Raw genomic sequence first — 21,324 nt, 5'->3', positions numbered from 1 at the left:
ATTTAATCGCTGGTCGGGCAATTGGCTTTCAATGAAAAATTGACCTGGATAACAACAAAGGAAATATCGACTATTTCAGCTGGTTGCTCTCGAGATAAAAGTACTCACCATTGCCTACTTTTACTTAGTTTGACATTTTCGGAGACTGAATGGAAAAGGGGTAAAACAAAAACGGAAATTCTGACAAAACTATAACATATGGTCGAATCCAACGAAAAGTGTACACGGCATGTTCAGGGCCATAACTTAAAAGTATTAATCAATTGGCATTCGATTTTGTATTGTGTTTATTCGCCTTCATCATACGCTTCGCGCCATATACAATCAGACCCCCTTCTGTGAAAAACTTAGACACAGAGAGACCCCCAAAACATGCTTTTTTACCCATTTTTCAAAATATTTCTTAAAGTATTTTTAAAAACGTCTAAATCAGTTATGAAAAGAAGTCATTGGATTGAATCTAAATTGATTTCCTGAAAGGCGTGTATTCAAAGATTGCCTGTTCAATTTTTTCACATATTTGTACATAATTATGAATTTTTTGTGATCATTTTTTGAGTGGTATTTTTTACATTACCTACGAATACAATTTTTCATAGCACTAGATATATCTTTAAAAATGGAAATCACTAATAAATGCGCAATTGATACAAGCTTTGATATGTCCAATACTGAAATGCATTGCATTCGGGCATCTTTATTATTGTGTTTAGCTGCCAGAAATTCTAAATGGCACAAAGGTAAGTATAATAAAAAATATGCATTACCTCCGAATACATGTTAAAAGCTGTGTCATTTCCACAAAGTGAGAGAATAGTAAACAATAGTTAAGCAATAGGTGCAGGGTAACACACTCTTTATTTCTACCAAGTTTCAATAGCCTGCGTTTAAATATTTCTGAGATGTCAACAATAAAAGCAAGTATTCGTAGGTAAATTTCGGTAACCGAATGTTACCTACGAATACAATTTGACATCATGACAGTATTGTGAAACACCGCCATTCATGCCAATGCCCATATTGGTACATAACGAAGGCCTGTATGTTTGCTATCAAATCATATGTCAGTGAAAGTTGCGAATTCACATACATGCCCACCATGCAAAACTGAATACGGCTTAATTGTTGAAAAATATGTACTGAAATAGACGACGGTCTGCTCATTTGAAAGAAAAATCAGATTCAAAGAAGATTAGAAGGGGATAAATAGGGCCTACTTGGATTTGTCAACTGTCATGTGTGCTTCATTTTAAATGTTTACCGACCTTCTGGTGTCTGAGTAATTTGTGTCCAAATTGATTTATTCGCTAAGGTTACCTACGAATACCATGGAAAAAACGACTGTTCTCATTGTCTCATGATCTAGACAACATAATGATGGACCCTCGTATAAAGCTAATTGTAGTTGCCCTCAAACGAAAACATATATCCTACTCGTTCTTATACAATGTGTAAATTGATTCATACTCATTTGATAAATAAAATACAGAAACTGACCTAAACTTCATTTTCAAAAATAAACTAGCATAAATTGACTAAGATCATATTGATCGTGTTATAAAAATAAAAACAAATATTTTCTGGTTGAGCTAGCATTTTCCTGACACCATGTGGTCTACATTACACGAAAAAAGCGTTAATGGGAATATTCCATTTGTTTTAGGTTGATTAGTATTGCGATAGTGAAAGCATCCTAGTGGTATTCGTAGGTAACATTGGGTTTTGATATCACATTTACTATCACACGTCCTGGATTTATTTTTCAAGATTAGTAATGGCACTTTTGGTTCCTATAAGGCCAATATGTCATCAATCAATGGGCAAAAGGAAAAAATTGTGGAGACAATTTTATTTCGGACTTTTATTTTTGGCCCGTGGACACTTTTGGTTGGATTCGACCATATAGACCCACACGATGTGCTTTACAGAGGTGGGAAATATCTTTCTTTAGCAAACTATGTTAGTTTGAGACACTAAAACATGAATTCCGTAAAAAGCTCGCAGGCGAATTCAAGGCCTATAAAAATCAAAATATCACACTAAAAGACACAATTTGATGCTTAATTTTAACACCAGGATTTAAAAAAATGTATATCCAAGCACCAAGTTTTTAACTGACATTACTGAAGAAAAAAAAAAAATATTGCTTTATATTTGACCGAGAAAATTAATTTCATAGCAAAAAGGTGTATCTCTGAATTGTGCTGATTTTTACATGTATCGATCGACTTTTAGCGCGACTAAGCATTTCTAAAGAATTGGTTGTCCAGGCGGCAGACTGTAAATAGTAGGGTCACAAATTGTACCAACCCCTACGCCACTGCTAGTACATGTTTTGAAATATCTGAAATATAGAAGATGTGAGTGACGTAGCATAGGCCTACATTACTACAATGCAACCCACACTCCCACAGGTATTACTATAGGACGACCATTTTTCATATTGTTTTCTGGATAGAACTCATCAACAGAAGTATGAAAATCGGACAAAAACTTTTCGAATTATGAATTTTCAAAGTGTCCAATTCTGACGGTCATTGGAACTGAATAAAATAACAAAGTCCAAAATTACCAATTTAGGAGCAAAATTAACACAAGTACATAGTTACCTTTTTATACATGCATTGTGAAAGTGTCAAATAAAAGGGTTTCTTATGAAATGGCACATTATAAGTCAATTATCAATTATTTTTTTCAAACAGAGGCACTGAAATCATCATGCTTTTAGAATTTGGCAAAAATCATGGCCGACATGGCACAAGATCAACAGTCCAGGTGATTTTTTTTTTCACACCCAAGAGTTTAAATGTTATTGGGTTTAATATGCGTCAAATAGTAAAATGAACAAAAAAAGTTTTGAGGAATTTTTATTTCTGCAGTCATGGGTCAGAATTCTGAAATTTTAAGGACAAAATCACCAAAATCCATACAAGCTGAAACTTGATCAATAATTTATATTTAGTTCTATAAATATTATTTTGTGTATATGTTCCAGTCTCCATAATATTTTTCACAAGTACCAGAATATCCCATAATTTATCATAATTCAAATACCAAGGGTGTAGAATTAAGCAACCTTGTCAGCAAAAATAACCAATTTCTCAAACCAGCAAATTATTGTGACTAAATTCAGTGAATTGATTATGTGCATTGTGCATAGTAAGCCTGTGTACATATGCAATCTTAGTGTTAATTAACTAAAATAATTTGGGACCTATATAGATTATTATAGTGACATGACAAATATATAGAATTTAAACCAGTTGAGTAGGCCTAGTCTTATTTGCATCACTTGAAAGTAAAAATCACTCATCATTCATCATTTATTATAAAAAAAAAAACGATTAAAATAAATTAACATAATTGTACACTCTTAAAAATACTCAACCTTGAGTAAAATCTCTTTTGGATGGTAAAAAGCTAGGGCACAACCCTTCTAGCATGATCAATTTTGCTCAATTTGATTGAGTAACACGTTTACTCCGGTATTGTGCAAAATTTTACAAAATCATTTCCCCTTTTGCTGTGATTTTTGGTTTACATTGTGCTATTTTGGCTTAAAATGTGATTTTTGATTTAAAAAAAAACGTGATTTGGGTCAAAAACTTAGTTTTTGGTCTAAAATGTGATTTTTGGTCAATAATTTGATTTTGGTCAAGAATGTGATGTTTGGTATGGAAAGGGTTTTGGTCAAAAAGGTGATTTTTGGTCAAAATGTGATTTGTTTTTTCTTGTAGGCCTATGTATGTTTTGTTTTCCTTCTAAAATATAACTTGTTTTGAAATTGGGAAACAGATGAATGATGTGATATTTATTTATTTCATATACACTGCCCACCTAAAAAATCCGGACAAGCCTATTTTACATAACATCAGAGAAGATGAGCTCATCTTCACATGTATTTTGATTGCATTTTGTTCCATTCAAAGAATTAGCTAGTATTGCCTGATGTTATCAACTCAGAGTCAGACAATCCATAGAGATGAATTCGTCTGACATTTTGGTTTGTAATGGAACATTTTCCAAATGCAAAACATGTAAAAAAAACTCAATGTCCGGATTTTTTAGGCGATGAACATCATTTAAATATAAATTATTTTTAATAATAATAATAATATGCACTTCTTGATTTATGCTTTTGGATTTTTAAATGTATATTTAGAGTCCCTCTTTCAAATTTTATATTTATGTGTAATCTCGCTATATCATATGCTGATACTTTGGTCAAAATTTACATGAAAAGAAAAAAACTATTATTGTCAAAATTTCTGTTTTTGGTGTCATGTTATTTATTAATCTAAAAGTATTTTTGTTACTTATAAGATTAAAAAGCCACCCTATTATACGGGCGGACCTTTCAACTTCAAGTAGGGTTGGGTGTTTTTGTACTTGTTTTTCCAGAGAGAGGCTATCTTGAAATTACACTAAAATATCACTGGTGAATTTTTCACAAACATATTTTCTCTGATTTAAGGGAACTGGAATGAGCGTTTTGACAGTATTTTTTGTGGGACATGAGAGCACATCAGACATATCGAATTGCAGTCTGAATACGAAGAATGTCTTTCTGATATCAAATAATTTTCATTTTATGAAAATCACGATATAATACAAATTTTATGACAAATTAATAAAATTTGATATTTTTTACATTTTTGAGATATAACAGTCCTCGAAGTAAATTTTATAAATTTAATGATATATTCTTAAAGTGTATGTAGCTGGGAGGAAAGGCCGACGATCAGTTGAAAAAGGACCTAATTTTTTTTTGGTGTTTTTCGAAAAAAAAATCCATATCTTCAATACGAAAGGTCAAAATTTTCAATTGATCGTCGGCTTTTCATCCCACCTACATACACTTCAAATATAAATCATCAGATTTATAAAGTTTACTTTGAGTACTGTTAAATATCAAAAATATCAATTTTGAACGATTTGCCATAAAATGTGTATTGCATTGCGAATTTCGCAAAATCAAAATTATTTGATATCAGAAGGACATTCTTCGTATTCAAAATGCAATTCGATATATCTGATGTGCTCTAATGTCCCACAATAAATACTGTCCAAACGTTCATACCCCTTCCCTTAAGCAAAATAAACGGGTTTTTTTTAATTCTCAAAAACACAAATTCCGGGTTGGTTGGGCCCATAGAGAAGGGTTTTTTCGTAGCCTTTGATACTATTAGTTATTTTTTTAATTTATTAATTTTGCAACATTTTATAAAACTTAACTAAATATTAACAAAAACTGATGCTAAACTTAAAATTTGTATCCATCATTGAAAATCAATCAATCCCTGAAATTAAACCTGTTATTAAAACCCCAAGCAACGATGGGTTGATTTGTCTTTAATACACAGAATAATATTTTCCCTCAGCTACGGTAGCACCCAAATCTGCTATCCTAAAATATTCTAAAAGCACAGAGTAAATTTGAAAACAGATATTACACAGGGCTACATTTTGTTCTGCATGGATGGAAGCGAGGTTTATGACCAATCCGTGTGTGTGTGCACTATATGTGTGCAATGTACCATGAACAAACAATTACGTAATAGTATTGACTTTTATTGAACCTCATCACTCCAACCAGAGAGTTTCTCTGCTCCTGGTAATTACTGTTTATAAGTGGTAATTTTCGCGTACAGTTATTTTCGCGATTTGGAGTTACAGAGACATTTTTGCAATTGTTATTTTTGCGATGCTATGTCTTGCCCTATACTTGCAATACATTATTATATATATTCGCGAGGTGTTAATTTCGTGGATGGAACTCCATTTGCGAAATCAGCGAAAATAAAACCCTCGCGAAGTGCGCTTGCTTTCTGTGAACTTGTTTTCATTAAAAGGTAGTGCACTTGCTTTAAGCTGTTTAAACTTTCATTGAGTAAAGAAACAGCTTATTTTCAGGGCAACCGTTTTTTTTGGGGGAGGGGGGGGTTGACTTCATTTGAAATCTACACCCCGGGTCTACACCCCCTGTGTGAGAGACTATAGTAATGTATTCCATACAGGGTGTATGCCTTTCAAATGGAATAGCCTAAAATGTGAATTATCATATCATGACCTGGTATATGGCCGGATTTACCTTTAGATGGTCCTGTGGGCAAGGCAACATGATTGTCACTCGAATGGCTTCAGTGGCGCACACCGACACCGCCTGGCTAATAATTATTTGGTGCAGAAGGGACACTAAAATGAATACACGGGATCGATACACGTGAATTGCTATGCACGATTTTGATATCAGACGAAAATCTTCTGATACCGGGTTAGAAAATGATGAATATCTCCCGTCATGATTTTTTTCTCAAGAAACCAGATTTGGTCTCATAAACTTGGAAATACGTGTTGAACAGATATGATAGTCGCTAGAATGCGCTTTGAAAATTGGCCGTGCGCTTTGAACTCAAAATTTGACCATTTTATATTGCGTTGGACCTGTTATGGACTACAGCGTGCAGCGTGTAGTACAGCTGCACTCACTGTAGGCAGTATAAAAGTCGATGACCATTGACCTCAATGGGGTACTACAAGCTTAATCACGCACAACCAAGATCGATTACCCGGCTATTGTGAGTAGCCTTAGTTATGTCCCTCGACTAATTATTAGTTTAAAAGAGCTTTAAAGGTTTGAACCAAATGGCTAATCGTGGCTGTGGATTTAACCTACCATGGCGATTCCTGCCATGAAGATATAGGGTCGAAGACACTGTGTGGCGTAGCCAGCACTTTTTCAGTGGGGGGTGCAAGACAAATTTTAAGGGGAACCTTTTGGCGACAAAATCAGTTAATGTTACAAATGCGCGTGAAGCGCGCGAAAACTTTTGGCATATTGAAGCTAAACTGGTGAAATATGGTACAAAAATGGAATAAATTCACGCAAAAAAAAAAAAAATTGGCACTTTTTAGGTTAAAATGGCAAAATATAATGTCAATTTGGTCAGAAACACAAAAAGTCTTAAATGTCGGGGCGGCTACCCCATCCCACAGGTGGGGGTAAGACTTTTCAAAGGGGGGGGTAGCTGTCCCCCCTGCCCTGGCTACGCCACTGAATGGCTTTATCGAGTTGCGCGCAAAGTGCGGCAATTGGGCATTTTAATACTAAATGGGCCAAACTAGGGTTAATTTTGGTCTAAAATAGACCAAAAGGGAGATGCAAATTGTAAATTTTGTCACAACATATCTGTCAACTGAGCAGGGGAGGGGTCTGATTCACCACCCTGCGACTTGTTTCCCGTCAAGTTGATGTACCTTGCTCTTTTTCTTTCCTATTAATAATTAGGGTTTACTCAACAAGAAAGTTGGTTGTCATGGTCATCACTTGGGCTGTCAATCATGATGATTATAAGTAGTACCCACCACCAACTTGTGGGCGATGCGAGAACCCCACATACATATGCGTATACATAATGACAAATTGCATTGAACTGGAAGAGAATGGAATTCCTGATTGCACAAAAGGCTGGAAATCCCGACAAATTATTAATAAAACGATCTGGAATTCCAGCACCTCAATGGACAAAAGTCTGGAAATTCAACCAAGGATAAACACAATAAACCTGGAATTCCAAAACCCTCTATGCCTTCAGATTAACAAAATGGTGGAAAAATCTGGAAATTTTGTTGACCAGAGGCAAAAAAGTCTGGAAATCCAACCAAGGATAAACAATAAACCTGGAATTCCAAAACCCTCTATGCCTTCAGACTAACAAAACGGTGGAAAAATCTGGAAATTTTGCGCCAAGCATAGGCAAAATAGGCTGGAATTTGGAACAGCATAAGTAGAATAGGCTGGAATTCCGAGCCCCAAAGACCACCAAAAAATTTGGATTGCCGTTGCCCTCTATAGGGGGGGTGCATGTTTTATCTGGAATAGCCCATTTGCCGACAGTCACATGGTTTTGACGACAGCAGTCAAATTTTGCCGACAAAATTGAGTATTGGGGGTGTCAACCCCCCCCCCTCTAGCCACGGCCCTGTCTGCAGGGTCTGCAAGTTCATCATTGATCTCTAGGAAAAAACTACTTTTGTGTTGTGGGGTCAGATACTCGTCTCAGATGTAGGCCTACTAAACATGCTATTAAATGCCCTCTTGTTGCTATTTTAAATCCACCAAAAAACCCATTTGCTTTGCAACAGCAGAAGGGTCTCTCTATTCCCAGCCCGGATTCCCAGTGACCTCTCCATGCTCATACCCATCAATAATAAATTCTTTCTGCTTCTTGGAAATTGGGTTTGTTTGTTTCTTGCGGACTATAGGTTAAATACCACTGATTATGTATTACACGGGTTTCAATGGCAATGGCTAATTTCGGGTGGACGTTTCTCATATTCAGAACTCTCACAGTTAAATGGCACTAATATCAGGTGAAACTATATGATTTAGATGCTAAATGATCAAAAACTCAACATAGGTTGACCTGAGACTTTTCTTGTTTTAACGCACTGAACCGTAAACACCTCAAAATGGCAGTGCGTACTCGAAGCTGAAAGTTACAATATGGTAGGGCGAATATTTACTAAACCGAAGCCGTGCGTATGAATATTGCAACAAAAAAGTCATATAATGAGAGAAAATATATCATATTTTGAAGCATCAAACCCTAAAAAAAGTACTTTTTTTGGCTATATTACTTGGTCAATTTCAGCGATTTTAAAGCAGTCTTTTCAGATGCCATGCCCATGCCATGCAAACAAACTCGTCGTATTTCCATGTTGTATCGGCCAGGCCTTTTAGTGGTATATAACCTTTAGGGCCAAATCATGACCTAATCATATCTCTGATTCAGAAAGAATGCATTGCTGGGCGCTTGTATTTCCTCTTATTATATCTTGGCTAGAAGGCTTTTTAATTTTGATGTGTGTAATTTTGTCATATTTTCCTAACTGATTGTGAGCTACTAGCGTCAATGCTTCAATGGTTTATGTATGTCGATGTACATGTTTCAGTTGTTTCCTTTGGTCCGGGCCTTGGGTAACTGAATAGCGTTTGCAATAGACCTCTTGAATCCACCGTAGTAGATTCATCTACTGAAGATAAAGCTTCACATACTTCCTATTGCTGATTGGTGTTCTCGTAGAATTGGTAAACACTGTTGCTTGTACCGGGTTAGTACTGGTAGCTGCTTGATGTTAAAAGCAGCACATAGTTCATGATGTTGATGATTTTCAAGTGTTTCTTGGTTAACATTTTCTGATGTTGAATTCCCTGAAGATCCATCTGCTTCAGATGAAACTTTACATGCTTCCTGGTGTTGAGGGCTAAGCTTAAAACTTTCCAACGGCGTGCCAAAAAGAATTGCTTGACCCTTTCGGCCTGCCAACAAATCTTTGCCCCCCCCCCCCGCACATGACATATGTTTGAGTTCCCAATTTGCAAATCTCATAATAATGGTCTAGATGTACATGTATAATGGAAGCGTAGTGAGCAAAGAATTTTGCATATTTGAACATTTCTGCACTGTTTTTCTAAGCCCTTATCAGAGTGTGTCTGTAGTATAGTCTGCCCCATAAATATGCTCCATTGTCCATTGCTACCACCCCGGGCTACCACCTAGCTTGTAGTGGCAAACAAAAACCTGGGCAAATCAGATATGTCGTTTACCGGTATATTGACAGTACCCTATGAGTTCCTCTGCGACGGCTAGGAACCACGGTATAGGTTCATGTAGGCCTACTAGACACCTCACCCCTTTGACCTGCCAAAATTGCTCCCCGGGGTGCCAAAAATTCTTGGACAACTCCCCCCCCCATATTTACCCTTCCTACAGGGCTTATCACTATTGCACAGCCCCTGATTGGTATTCTCGTAGAGTTGGTGAACTCTGTTTTTGTACCGGGTAGCTAGCTGTCTGATGCTAAAAGCAACCTGTCTTCCAAGCGCTGCGCTCTATCTGTATTTGAATAGCACTGCGATCTGTCTAATCTGCTTAACATGCTTAATTAAAAGGCCTGTATGTATAATATAGCTTGTTTGTACCATTTAAAACGGAGACTCAAATTTAAGAAGTCACTTAATCTTTTCATCAATAGAAATATATTCAATAATTATTTCATTACGGTTATTTAAACACAATCCTTCTAAGCGAAATTTGTCTTTTTTGCCATAAATTCCTTTTAAAAATACACATTTTTTCAAAACCTTGGTACTTTTAAAAAGCCAGAACTTCTTTAGAAGTTGTGAGACCCCAATTTTTGAAACTATATATCTGTCAGCAAGGGTTCACTTACAAAATATCAACTTCTTCTTTACAGTTACACCCCTTCAATGTTGGGGTAAAATGACACTTACAATGTTTGCCCAAAAATGTGTTTTTTCTACTTAAAATTAAAGGATCTTTCTTCATTTGCAAGGACTACCAAAGCATGCCCCTATCTGAAGAAAAAAAAATAAAAAATTATATCACACCTTATTTATTTGTGGCATTCGACCAAACTTTGCCCTTTTTCAAAAATGAAAATTGTCAATTATCAACTAAAATGCAACTTTTTAAATATCATTTTTAAAATGTCCCCCCCCCCCTAAACCCTTTCCATTCTAAAAGAATCAAGGATTTCTATTTTTTTTTGAGTTTGTCCACATATTTAAAATTTTGCTTGACGGTAACAGACCCCTAGTCTTAAGGGAAGGGGTATGAACGTTTGGACAGTATTTATTGTGGGACATTAGAGCACATCAGACATATCGAATTGCATTCTGAATACGAAGAATGGCCTTCTGATATCAAATAATTTTGATTTTTTGAAATTTGCAATGTAATACACATTTTATGGCAAATCATTAAAAATCTTTCGTCGATAAATATTAACTGGAGGTCAGGTCCTGTCCATATATGCGACAAAAATCCGAATAAAAGAGCTTTTCCGACAGTGTTACCTCAAAAACGCATAAAAAAATATACAGAGCCCAATACGTAACAAAAAATTAGACCGACTCGAATTTTTTTCTTTCTTCGATAAATATTAACCGGAGGTCATGTCATGTACATATATGCGAAAAAATCCGGATAAAAGAGCTTTTCCGACAGTGTAACCTCTAAAACGCATTAAAATGTATACAGCCCAATACGTAACAAAAAATTAGAACCACTCGAATTTTTTTTCTAGAATGAAAAAAGGAATTACTGGGTCAATATAAAGTAATTCTATGACAAAAACATCCACCTAAACCCATAATTTGCTTTAAAAATAACTAGAGCCCAATACGTAACAAAAAATTCTGTCTAGAGAAAAAACACTGTCGAAAAATGTTTTCTAGAAAGACTCAAAATTATTCACAATGAGTTACTGAGTCAATATAAAGTAATTCTATAACAAAAACATGCACCTAATCATGATGATTTTCTTTTAAAATAACCAGAGGCCAATACGTAACAATTAAATTCCAAGTCTAAAGATAAAACACTGTCAAATATTTTGTTCTAGAAAGACTCAAAATGAGTTACTGGGTCAATATAAAGTACTTCTATAAAAACACATGCATATAATATCCATAATTTGCTTGAAAAACAACCGGAGCCCAATACGTAACAAAAAAATGTATAGAGCCCAATACGTAACAAAAACCACTACAGAGGGAGGGAGTATGAAAAAGTAATTTTAATTAAATTTTAGTGTTGTTACGTATTGGGCGGGATGATTTATTTTTTGCCACTTTTTGTTCTAGGTAGAAGAGGTTGAGCCCAATACGTATCAAATTGATACGTACTGGGATTTTGTTACTTATTGGGCTCTTACAAACGTGTACGTGAGTATACAATGTACACACCCCATGTCGTGATCATATGCATTTGAACTGCAATGTATGATACGCCTAGCCGCGCCTATGGCCGGCTTCATTGCTGTTCAAATACATGTATTAAAGTATTGCAATTTTATTGCGTTGATATAATTCGGAATAATTCGTTTTAAAGTATTTGCTTCCCCAATTCCCATGCGTGGTTGGTCATGTTGGTGGTATGTAATGTCAGTTTTTTACATTGAGTACTGTTGCAATATTTTTGCATGCATACCCATGACCGTTTCAAGACTATGACTGAGAAATTTGCTTTTTGTTTGTTAAGATAAAAATAAAAATAAAATGCAAGAATCATCTTTCCCCACAATACTTCTTACAAACAAGGTGTTGATATTGGCCCTTTCGATGCAAGACAAAGCACAAATGAAGGAAACAAAACAAAACAATGTTTTTGATTTTTTATTCAATTACACATACAAAAAAGTAATGGCCTATGAAAAGACCCCCCTAAATATAATAATATTAATATTATTTTAGTCCTGAAAACAAAATATAATAAACAAGCATAAAAGAATCTGATACGAAAATTTGTTACTCTGAAACGTTACAATCGTAATTTTCAGTCAAAAAATCCACGAGAAATGACTCTTGATACAACTTAGGCCTATATTTAAAAAACAGAAACGGCTGCCTGCATCTGGAACTCTTCATAGGCCTATCTGAAAGTTTGAAGGTCTTATTTCATACATCAGAATTATCTGCAAGATGGCTTTAGGTGACCGTGGCCCTATTGACTAATGCACAAATTTAGATTTAGATTTAAATAATATGTTAAAGCTTATGCCCTGTAGATTACATTCGGTTCTTGAGATATGGCCTGTCAAAATGGGGCGAAACCAAAACAAAAAATTGGCAACAACTTTTTATTTTCTATATTTTTGACAAGTCCAGTTGCCAGATGATTTTCTAATTACATGCATGAATTATGCAAAGTAAAGATTTCAGATACAATTAAAAGAGCTATGGTACTGAGGCATGGTACATGGGTAGAACACACACTATGCTACAAAATTACTGTTGTGTTTTGGCAAATTTCAATTTGCATAATTAATTAGGGCCACTTATTAGAAAAGTTGATAAGGCCCTAATTAATTATGCAAATGGAAATTTGCCAAAGGCATCCATGGGTTTTATATCTTATTTTGTAGCCGATCTGAACATTTTACTTTGTATAATTCTTGCATATATAATTAGAAAATAAGGCCTACCTGACAACATTGCATAACAAAAAAAGAAAGTTGTTGCCAACTTTTTGGTTTCGCGCCATTTTGAAAGGCCATATTTTGGTAACCGAATATCCGATTAAAATAAAATGTTCAGTCTTGTAATTAGGAGAGAATGGACTCACATATTTCAATCAGACAAAAATCTATATCCAATAGCGTTACCTTAAAGCTAGCATTTTAAGTGTCTACTTAACTAATAACAAAAGGTGCCCACTGGTATCTTGGAGGCATTGTCTTTTTAAAGACATTTCTTGTTTGTGTGTAATTTGTTACTGCAGCAGTGTTCCATAGTATTATATGCGATTTTTCCGGTTTTTTCTTTGAAAAAATGAAAAAAAAATCTCGAATGCGCAAAACTTTTTTTATTTGGCCTAATAGCCATTGTTTTGATGCAAAGTGTACAGAAAATAACAGAATAAATGGGCTTTTGAATTCTGTGAAAAGAAATTATGATTGATATTTTTTAATTTTACCTATATACACCCTGCGACGGACATTTATACTATAGACCTTTTTCCCTCTTTCCCATCATGCACTATTCCAGGGGGGTATGAGTGTCGCAAACTACATCATCTCCCCGGGGGAGTACAGAGTTAAGTTCATTACATTCTGGAATACGGATATTTCGGCTGGTGCCTTAATCACAAAAAGGAATCCCCGATAATCACGATAATGGCGCCGCGATCACTAATACCTTTCGGGGGCAAAAAACAACATTTTTATGACTTATGGACATGGTGTCATCAGCCAAAAAGTTTCCTGCTATTGAAACCTAACTTTGTATACATTTTATAGACCTAATGGTGATAAACTCATGACGGGATACGCCGTGATATTTTGTCGGCGTCCGTTTCACTTTTTTTTCGGAGATGAAAATAAAATGTAAACACAATCTCTTACACAGATGTTCTGCGTCGCTCCGTAACTGCATCACTCGTGTATTCAATAATTGCATAATTAGTAACATCGATGGCCTTTACGATAATCCGCATATATGGAATCAGTATGCCCATATTAAGACAAAATAATTACAAAGGTATGGCAAAGACCATCGGATGCACACTATCTATGAGGCTGATGAACTACGTCATACCCCCTGGAATAGTGCATTGTGGGATAGAGGGAAAAAGGTCTATTGGGGCACGCTGTACTGTGCCAGTTTATTTGACTCTTTGGTACTTTTATTGCAACAGATATCTCCAAGTCTTGACGAGAGTAACAATGATTTCAGCATTGACCAAGGTTTTACTACTCGTGACCATCGTGGCCACTGCTTTCAACGGGGCTGAGTCGGCACCAACAGATTTGAGGTAGGAAACGTTTTGCAAATAATGTTGTTTCTCTTTTCTCTTAATTATCTTTTCAGTGTCTTTGATTCGATGTGACCGAGGCGTGACTTAGTAATGACTATTTATGGTGAAATACACGTGAAGCTTGGCGCCTCTCCTTAAAACGCCGATTCAGCTACCCCTTAAGACAGCACCCAGGGCAAGAACTAGACATAGATCAATTCCTGGATACGGCAACAGCTATTAGCATGTGACCTATTGTTATGTAAATAGTGTATATTATTATTTAAATGTGCGCCCTGACTTATAGCGGGCGGTAGGCATGTTATGCAGACGGGGCCTGCCAACGCTCTGCAGGGTCTATTGTTCTATTGTTTCCGATTAGAGCGCTGACATATTGGAAAATGTTGCCAATCAATATTCATGAGAGTGTACATTCAACGTCCAGTTTGCGAAATTGGGTGAGTTGTGTTTGGTAGGTGTGAAATACATTTGACTGGGCGTTTTAATTACGTAACGAATAAAGGCATTCACATCATCGAATGGCTGCCCAGTGCTGTTATGTGGTTATTATATAGGCCTAATAATTATTATTAAATGTATTCATCATTCCTTTCTTTTTCCTTCTCTGTACTTATTCTTTCCTAGGCCTACACTTTATCACTCCCTCGCTCTCATTGTCCCCTCTCACTCTCACTCTCTCATTCCCATCATTTTCCTTATATTTCTATTTATCTACTTGTCTTTATTATATCTTTTATTTCTCCCTTCCTCCAGCCCTCTCTCATTCTCCATATCCTCCCCTCTTCCTCCCTCCTCCCCTCCCAAGACTTCTCACAGAGGTGAATCTGCCCCTCCCCAACCCCCTTCCCTCTTTGGGCACGCCACTATTTCTATACCAATCTCCTTCTTAAAATAAAATTAAATGGAAATTTCTTAAAAACAACCTTTATATGCCTATACTTATACTTACATGTATACGTATAGCGATTACCATTATAGTGTAATATAGATATATGGACTGGAAATGGCAGCCTTCATACATTCTAATGTGTAATCGATCACCAAGAGCATTCAATTTATTTAAATGAAACACCTATCGTCAGGTGGGTGGTAAAGATGATTGCATCGACAGCTAAAGCCTCCTTATAGTCTTCAGACCCACACAAGCACACATTTGGGATACATTGAGTACAATGGTACCACTTTACACATGACTGCCCTTACACATGACTGTAGTGTGGTCACTTATTGATACTCGCCTGTTGTGTAGAGCGTTAATATGATGCCGGATCAGTGACCAATTTAATGGCGGAACCCCTTTATTCGAAACAATGGTACCACTTTTATGAATTCAGCATCGAAGTGGTTACGTAATTCTCTTGGTTACCGGATCACGCTACTTTAGTATGCCTTCGAGTGCCATATACTTTATGTGGTGATCATTTCGATCGTGGTTCATTACTCTAGCGCGTGATCCCGTTGACATAGTAACATTACGTAACTTCGATACTGAATAGCCTGTCGCAACTTCTAATCGGCATCAAACGAACAAAAGATTATATAATCTATTGCGACTCTATTTCTATTTAAAACCTCTTTGGGGCCTGCGTCCATGCCAAATTGATCAGTGAATACGTGTAATCACCAAGGCTATATTATAAGCTGGTATATTTCGTATACCGTTTCGTTATAAAAAAAGTTAAATATTAAATGTGTCAAGTGTATAAACTTTGTGAGATTTACATGCCTTTTTATCGTCTGAAATAAAACTTTCAGATTTAAAGTTTAAATCTACAAAGAGCAAATGTTAATACTTCAAAGACTTATTTTCAAGTCTAAAATATTTAATTTTTTAATCCAAGGCGGACTGTAATTAGTGACAAAACCTTTGGATTAAAAAATAAGACTATCCTTAGACTTAAAATTTCAAATCCTTGAAAGATTAAAAATACAAGTCCATTGGATTTAATATTCAAGTCCTTTAAGATTTACTTTTAAGCATATCTGGGATTTATTTCAAAATAATATAAATCTTTATGGGGATTTAAATATCGATATTAGATACAAGTCTATTCACGGCAGTAATACCAAGTCAGGACTACTTCTTTCATAAAGTTCAAGCAATAGTCTGCAGTGCCAGTAATAATTCCAGTGTCACTGCAGTCGCCGAGTGTGATCCATCATGGAAATAAGCTTACCATTTATAAATTATATCATGTGTATAGGTAAGCTTATACAGCAGAAGCACAGACTACTAACTCGGCGATTGAAGATAATGTTCACATTGGCCCTTCGTGCACAACAATGTAAGCTTTTTCATGGAAGTTGTAGTCACTGACATTGGAATTCTGCAAAACAAATTCGTCCATATCACTTCATTCATTCGCTCGCCACCACACGAAATCGCAATAGAAAGATGGCGGCTGAGCAGTCCAGGAAAACGTTTCGATTTGATCACGTGCACGCACCATCGCGTTGTAATTGGTTTAATGTTTAAGTCTTTCGAAAGATTTAAAAATAGATTTTCTTTTTCCCGATCCCAAAGAAAATTTAAATCAAACCCCCCGTAATTTACAAGTCTCAACTAAGATTTTAATTTTAAGTCTTTCTAATTTAGAGTGTATGCACAGTGGGGCTATTCCCACTTGGTCCAATCCCATTTGGTCCAATCCCACTTAGTCCAATCCCATTTGGTCCAAATCCCACTTTGTCCAGACCCAGTTAGTCCAATCTCACTTAGTCCATGTCCCACTTGGGCCATGTCCCACTTAGTCCATGTCCCACTTAGCCATGTCCCACTTAGGTCATTCCCACTAGGGCCATGTCCCACTTAGGCCATGTCCCACTTAGGCCATGTCCCACTAGGTCCATGTCCCACTAGGGCCATGTCCCACTTAGGCCATGTCCCACTAGGTCCATGTCCCACTAGGTCCATGTCCCACTAGGTCCATGTCCCACTAGGGCCATGTCCCACTTAGGCCATGTCCCACTAGGGCCATGTCCCACTTGGGCCATGTCCCACTAGGGCCATGTCCCACTAGGTCCATGTCCCACTTGGGCCATGTCCCACTAGGGCCATGTTCCACTTGGTCCATATCCCACTAGGGCCATGTCCCACTATGGTTATAGTATTTGTTTTTGGTCATTTTCAGTACTTGTTTTAGTTTTCATAGTAGGGCCTATAGTTGTAACGGGGGTGGGGGGTAGGAGCTGATGCAAAAAGTGGGTCCTAAATATTTTAATCCGTCTGTAGAGGCTCATTAAAAAATCACCAAAATATTTTCTCGCAGAACATGAGTTTACACTATATTTTCTATGGGGTTGACATACATTTTTCATGGCCAAAAGGAGCCCTGAAAATAATTTTAGGTCCCCTAACAAGTGTTTGTGAACGGAAAGATAGTCAATGTCTGTCTAAGTTCTTCTGTTCTTTGGTATAGGATCACAGTCGTCTAAGTATATCCAGTAATTGAGAATATAATGTAAGATTGGATAAAGTTGCACTGAGAGTGGGTCCCATGCATGACCATGCCATTTTTTTGTTGAAAAAAGGTGTTGTATTCAACAACAAGACTTAAAAGATTTCTAAATTGTTCAGTTGGTGGTTTGTTAAAACATGTTATTAACCTGGAGTTTTCAAAGGCTTTGCATGCTATGCCTATTGCTTCAGATTAATAATGTTTCAGTATATATAGCTGTGCCAACTATTATTTCTAGTGAGATAACTAGTTTGTAGTATAGCCTCTAGTTTGTTTATGATGTCAGAAGCATCGTTCACATAATTATATAGATTGTTTTGAGGTTATAAGTTTTAAGAAATAGTCATAACATGTGGATATTTTGGATGTAGGTCCATTATGACTAATAATTAGTAGGCCTATATAATAGGATGTGCATGGAAGAGTAAGTTATCTGGAGGTGGTTTATGGACTTCTGGTAAAAGGCATGTGTAGTTTGTAAAGGCCGGCATACACGATGCAATTTTCCAAGCAATTGCCTGTTGCACAGACCTTGGAAAAAGATTGCTCCGTGTATTTTGGATTTGCAAGGAATTAATCCCCCAAGCATCAGGCAAATTAATCCCCCGGGCAACAGGCAAAAAGGTAGAGACAAGCTCTACTTTCAAGGTTTTTGCATGCAATCTAACCTCCTTCAGCCAATCAGCTGAATGAACACTAGCTGGTCGCTGCATTCGTTTGGGAAATGTAGGGACCAACTTGATTCACCAACATTGTAATGTGTGCACATGGTATGCTACATTGTAGGCCTATGCTGTTGTTACCCCTGGGTTGTTGCTGTCAAATTCTTGCTAGTCAAATAAAACATGGCCAAAGCAACACATATGGCCCAAAAAGATAAGTTGTATAGATATACACAGGACGGCGATCCTTTGCTGTCTAGACAGCACAGGTGCCATTTTGATATGATTATGAAAATCATTAACCACTATTTGTTTTGAGTATATCCCCAAATCTATGAGCACGCTCAAGGAATGGTATAAAGGCCATACATTGCTTCGTGTATTTTGCTCAATTGCTTAGCTTCATGGTCAGTGAGCACATAATCTCACCCACTAAGTAATGGGCCTTGCAATGGAAATTGCCTCGTGTACGCCCACCTTTATATGGGTCAAGAAAGGCCCCATCTTCCTTGATATATTTGGAGTTGTACATATCTACGAGTGTGTTATGTACATGTTGAGCTTTATCATGCATTTTGGGGGGTTTTGATGACTATATTGTGGATGTTATAGAGTTTATTGTAAAGAGCATTTCTTTCTTTTGTTGCAAGCGTTTCAGAGTCTAATGGTACCCATTTTGATTTGAGTCTGAAAGGAGCAATTTTGTTTTTGTTTTTAGGCAAAGAAAAAAGAAAACCCTGTTCTACGGGCCCGACCGACCCAGAGGTTGAACAAATTGGGAAAAAATTTTTACCTGTACAAATGAATGCCGACCCAAATTTCAGAAATTTCAGGAACAAAAGTTTTTATTTAAAAATGTTGGTGATTTTTTGGGTCATTTAAAAAAAAAAAAAAAAAAAGGCCGACCGACATAGAACAGGGTATCTTTTTTCGTCAACTTATCGTGCATGATAGAAGATACTCTCATTTTTCTTGCAAAATTGGTGTGTGACGATGTGCGTTCACACAATTTGCAAACCTTAAATGGTCTATATAATATAATGCGAACTATGCAAATTACATAGGCCTATGATAAAATGCCACTTTCGTATGATTATGCACATAATTATTATACAAGCCAAAGATCATCATTTATGGGTCATTTCTGTTCATAGTCTCCGGCATTATGTTGGCAAACAATCCCTTCTTCTCCTTCAGTCTCAATCTCCTTCCTTTGTCCTACTGATTCCTTCTCTTTTCCTTCCTCTGTCTATTCTTCACCCTTTTCATCCACCTTATTCTGCTCCTTCTACATCATCTCATTTTTTTCCTTTCTGTTCTTTTAAACCTTTTCATCTTTTTATGTACATCTAGGCATATGTACGGGTCCAAATGGGATATGGCCTAAGTGGGACATGGCCTAAGTGGGACATGGCCCTAGTGGGACATGGCCTAAGTGGGACATGGACCTAGTGGGACATGGCCCTAGTGGGACATGGACCTAGTGGGACATGACCCTAGTGGGACATGGACCTAGTGGGACATGGCCCTAGTGGGACATGGACCTAGTGGGACATGGACTAAGTGGGACATGGCCCTAGTGGGACATGGACCAAGTGGGACATGGCCCTAGTGGGACAAAAAATGAAATTGGTATTTTTCAACGGGACACCCCCTCATTTTGTTCATTTTGGTAATAAAATCATACCTGCAAAATATGAAAAAAATTCAAAAAAGTTTAGGGGGTGCTACCGGTCAATGAACTTTTGTACACAAAGTCAATGGGATTTATGAGCCATTTTCTTTACAACACAAAAAAGCCATGTTATTTTTCCCTGATTGTGCCAAAAATATTTGATCATAGTGTGAGTAATGTCCTTAAAATAAATGCTAAAGAAAATTGTAAAAATGTTAACCCGCTTTCCAGAAAATTGCATTTTTGTGAAAACTGTTACATTTGGGGCAAGGCAGTTGCTGGAACAGCCAGCTAATATAAAGTTGTGTTTATGGGGCTCTAGTTCTTTCTTTCTTTTTTAAATGTATGTAGGTTTGTAACTGTAAATTATGTTATTCAAGTGTTGAATGTGTGTAGGTTTGTAATTTTATGTAAGTGTAGTGTAATGTTTAATGTGTAATCAGTTAGGACGCGGGACTACCGATTGTTATTGTTCTGCAAGGCTCACTCAGTCATTTAATAAGGCAATACAAACGATCGAATTTGGTATTCAAATGAACAAAATTTTGAGTTACACCTTTTCAGTGTAAAATTTTTTTCTCGGCCAAATGAAAAGCAATAATTTTCATTTTTCAGTAAATGTCAGGAAAAACTGTAATGCTTGATACTGTATTTTTTTCAAATCTTAGTGTTAAACTTAGTCGTGAAATTCAGTCATTTAGTGTAAGATTTTCGATTTTGATAGGCTTCAACTCTGCCCGCGAGCCTTTTTTTGGATCAATCTTTTAGCTTTTCAAAGTAATATAGTTCGCTAAAGAAGGATTTTTCCCAACTTTCTAACGCACATCACCGTGAGCGATATATCATAGTTTTGTCAGAATTTCCGTTTTGATTCCATAATTTTTGACTACCACGCGTGAAATCTTAGACTAATACTAGCATTGTGGATCGATATCTCTGGGTGCCCGGCCTGGATACAGTGTTGCCAGAACTTCAATATAGCAAAGAAATTACCTAGTGTTTCAATTGTCATGAAGGTGACTGGGTATAGTGCCTTTTGTTTGTGTTTGTTTGAAATTGCTTACACCCACCGAAAGTCATAATGAAGCAGCCAAAACAATACAAGGTTAAACATGGAAGTTTATAACAACCTATTATAATGACCTAAAGGAAAAATCATTTATGGCAACAATGAGCCTTGCATTGGA

At 36.5% G+C, this 21,324-nt stretch overlaps 1 protein-coding gene across 1 annotated transcript in view; it reads left to right on the top strand.

Moving 5' to 3' along the window:
• The window catches only part of LOC140141212 (major cold shock protein-like), a 62,588-nt gene that overhangs the window by 15,337 nt on the left and 25,927 nt on the right, over positions 1–21,324 (top strand). Inside the window, exon 2 of the mRNA XM_072163011.1 lies at positions 14,223–14,339. Coding sequence (XP_072019112.1) covers positions 14,251–14,339 — 89 coding nt within the window. The 5' untranslated portion in view covers positions 14,223–14,250. The remainder of the gene's footprint in view (positions 1–14,222; positions 14,340–21,324) is intronic.

The sequence above is a fragment of the Amphiura filiformis genome, chromosome 19 (assembly GCF_039555335.1).
Source record: "Amphiura filiformis chromosome 19, Afil_fr2py, whole genome shotgun sequence".
NCBI lineage: Eukaryota > Metazoa > Echinodermata > Ophiuroidea > Amphilepidida > Amphiuridae > Amphiura > Amphiura filiformis.
The sequence above is the reverse complement of the archived record's forward strand: the minus strand, read 5'-3'. Positions and strand labels throughout refer to the sequence as shown.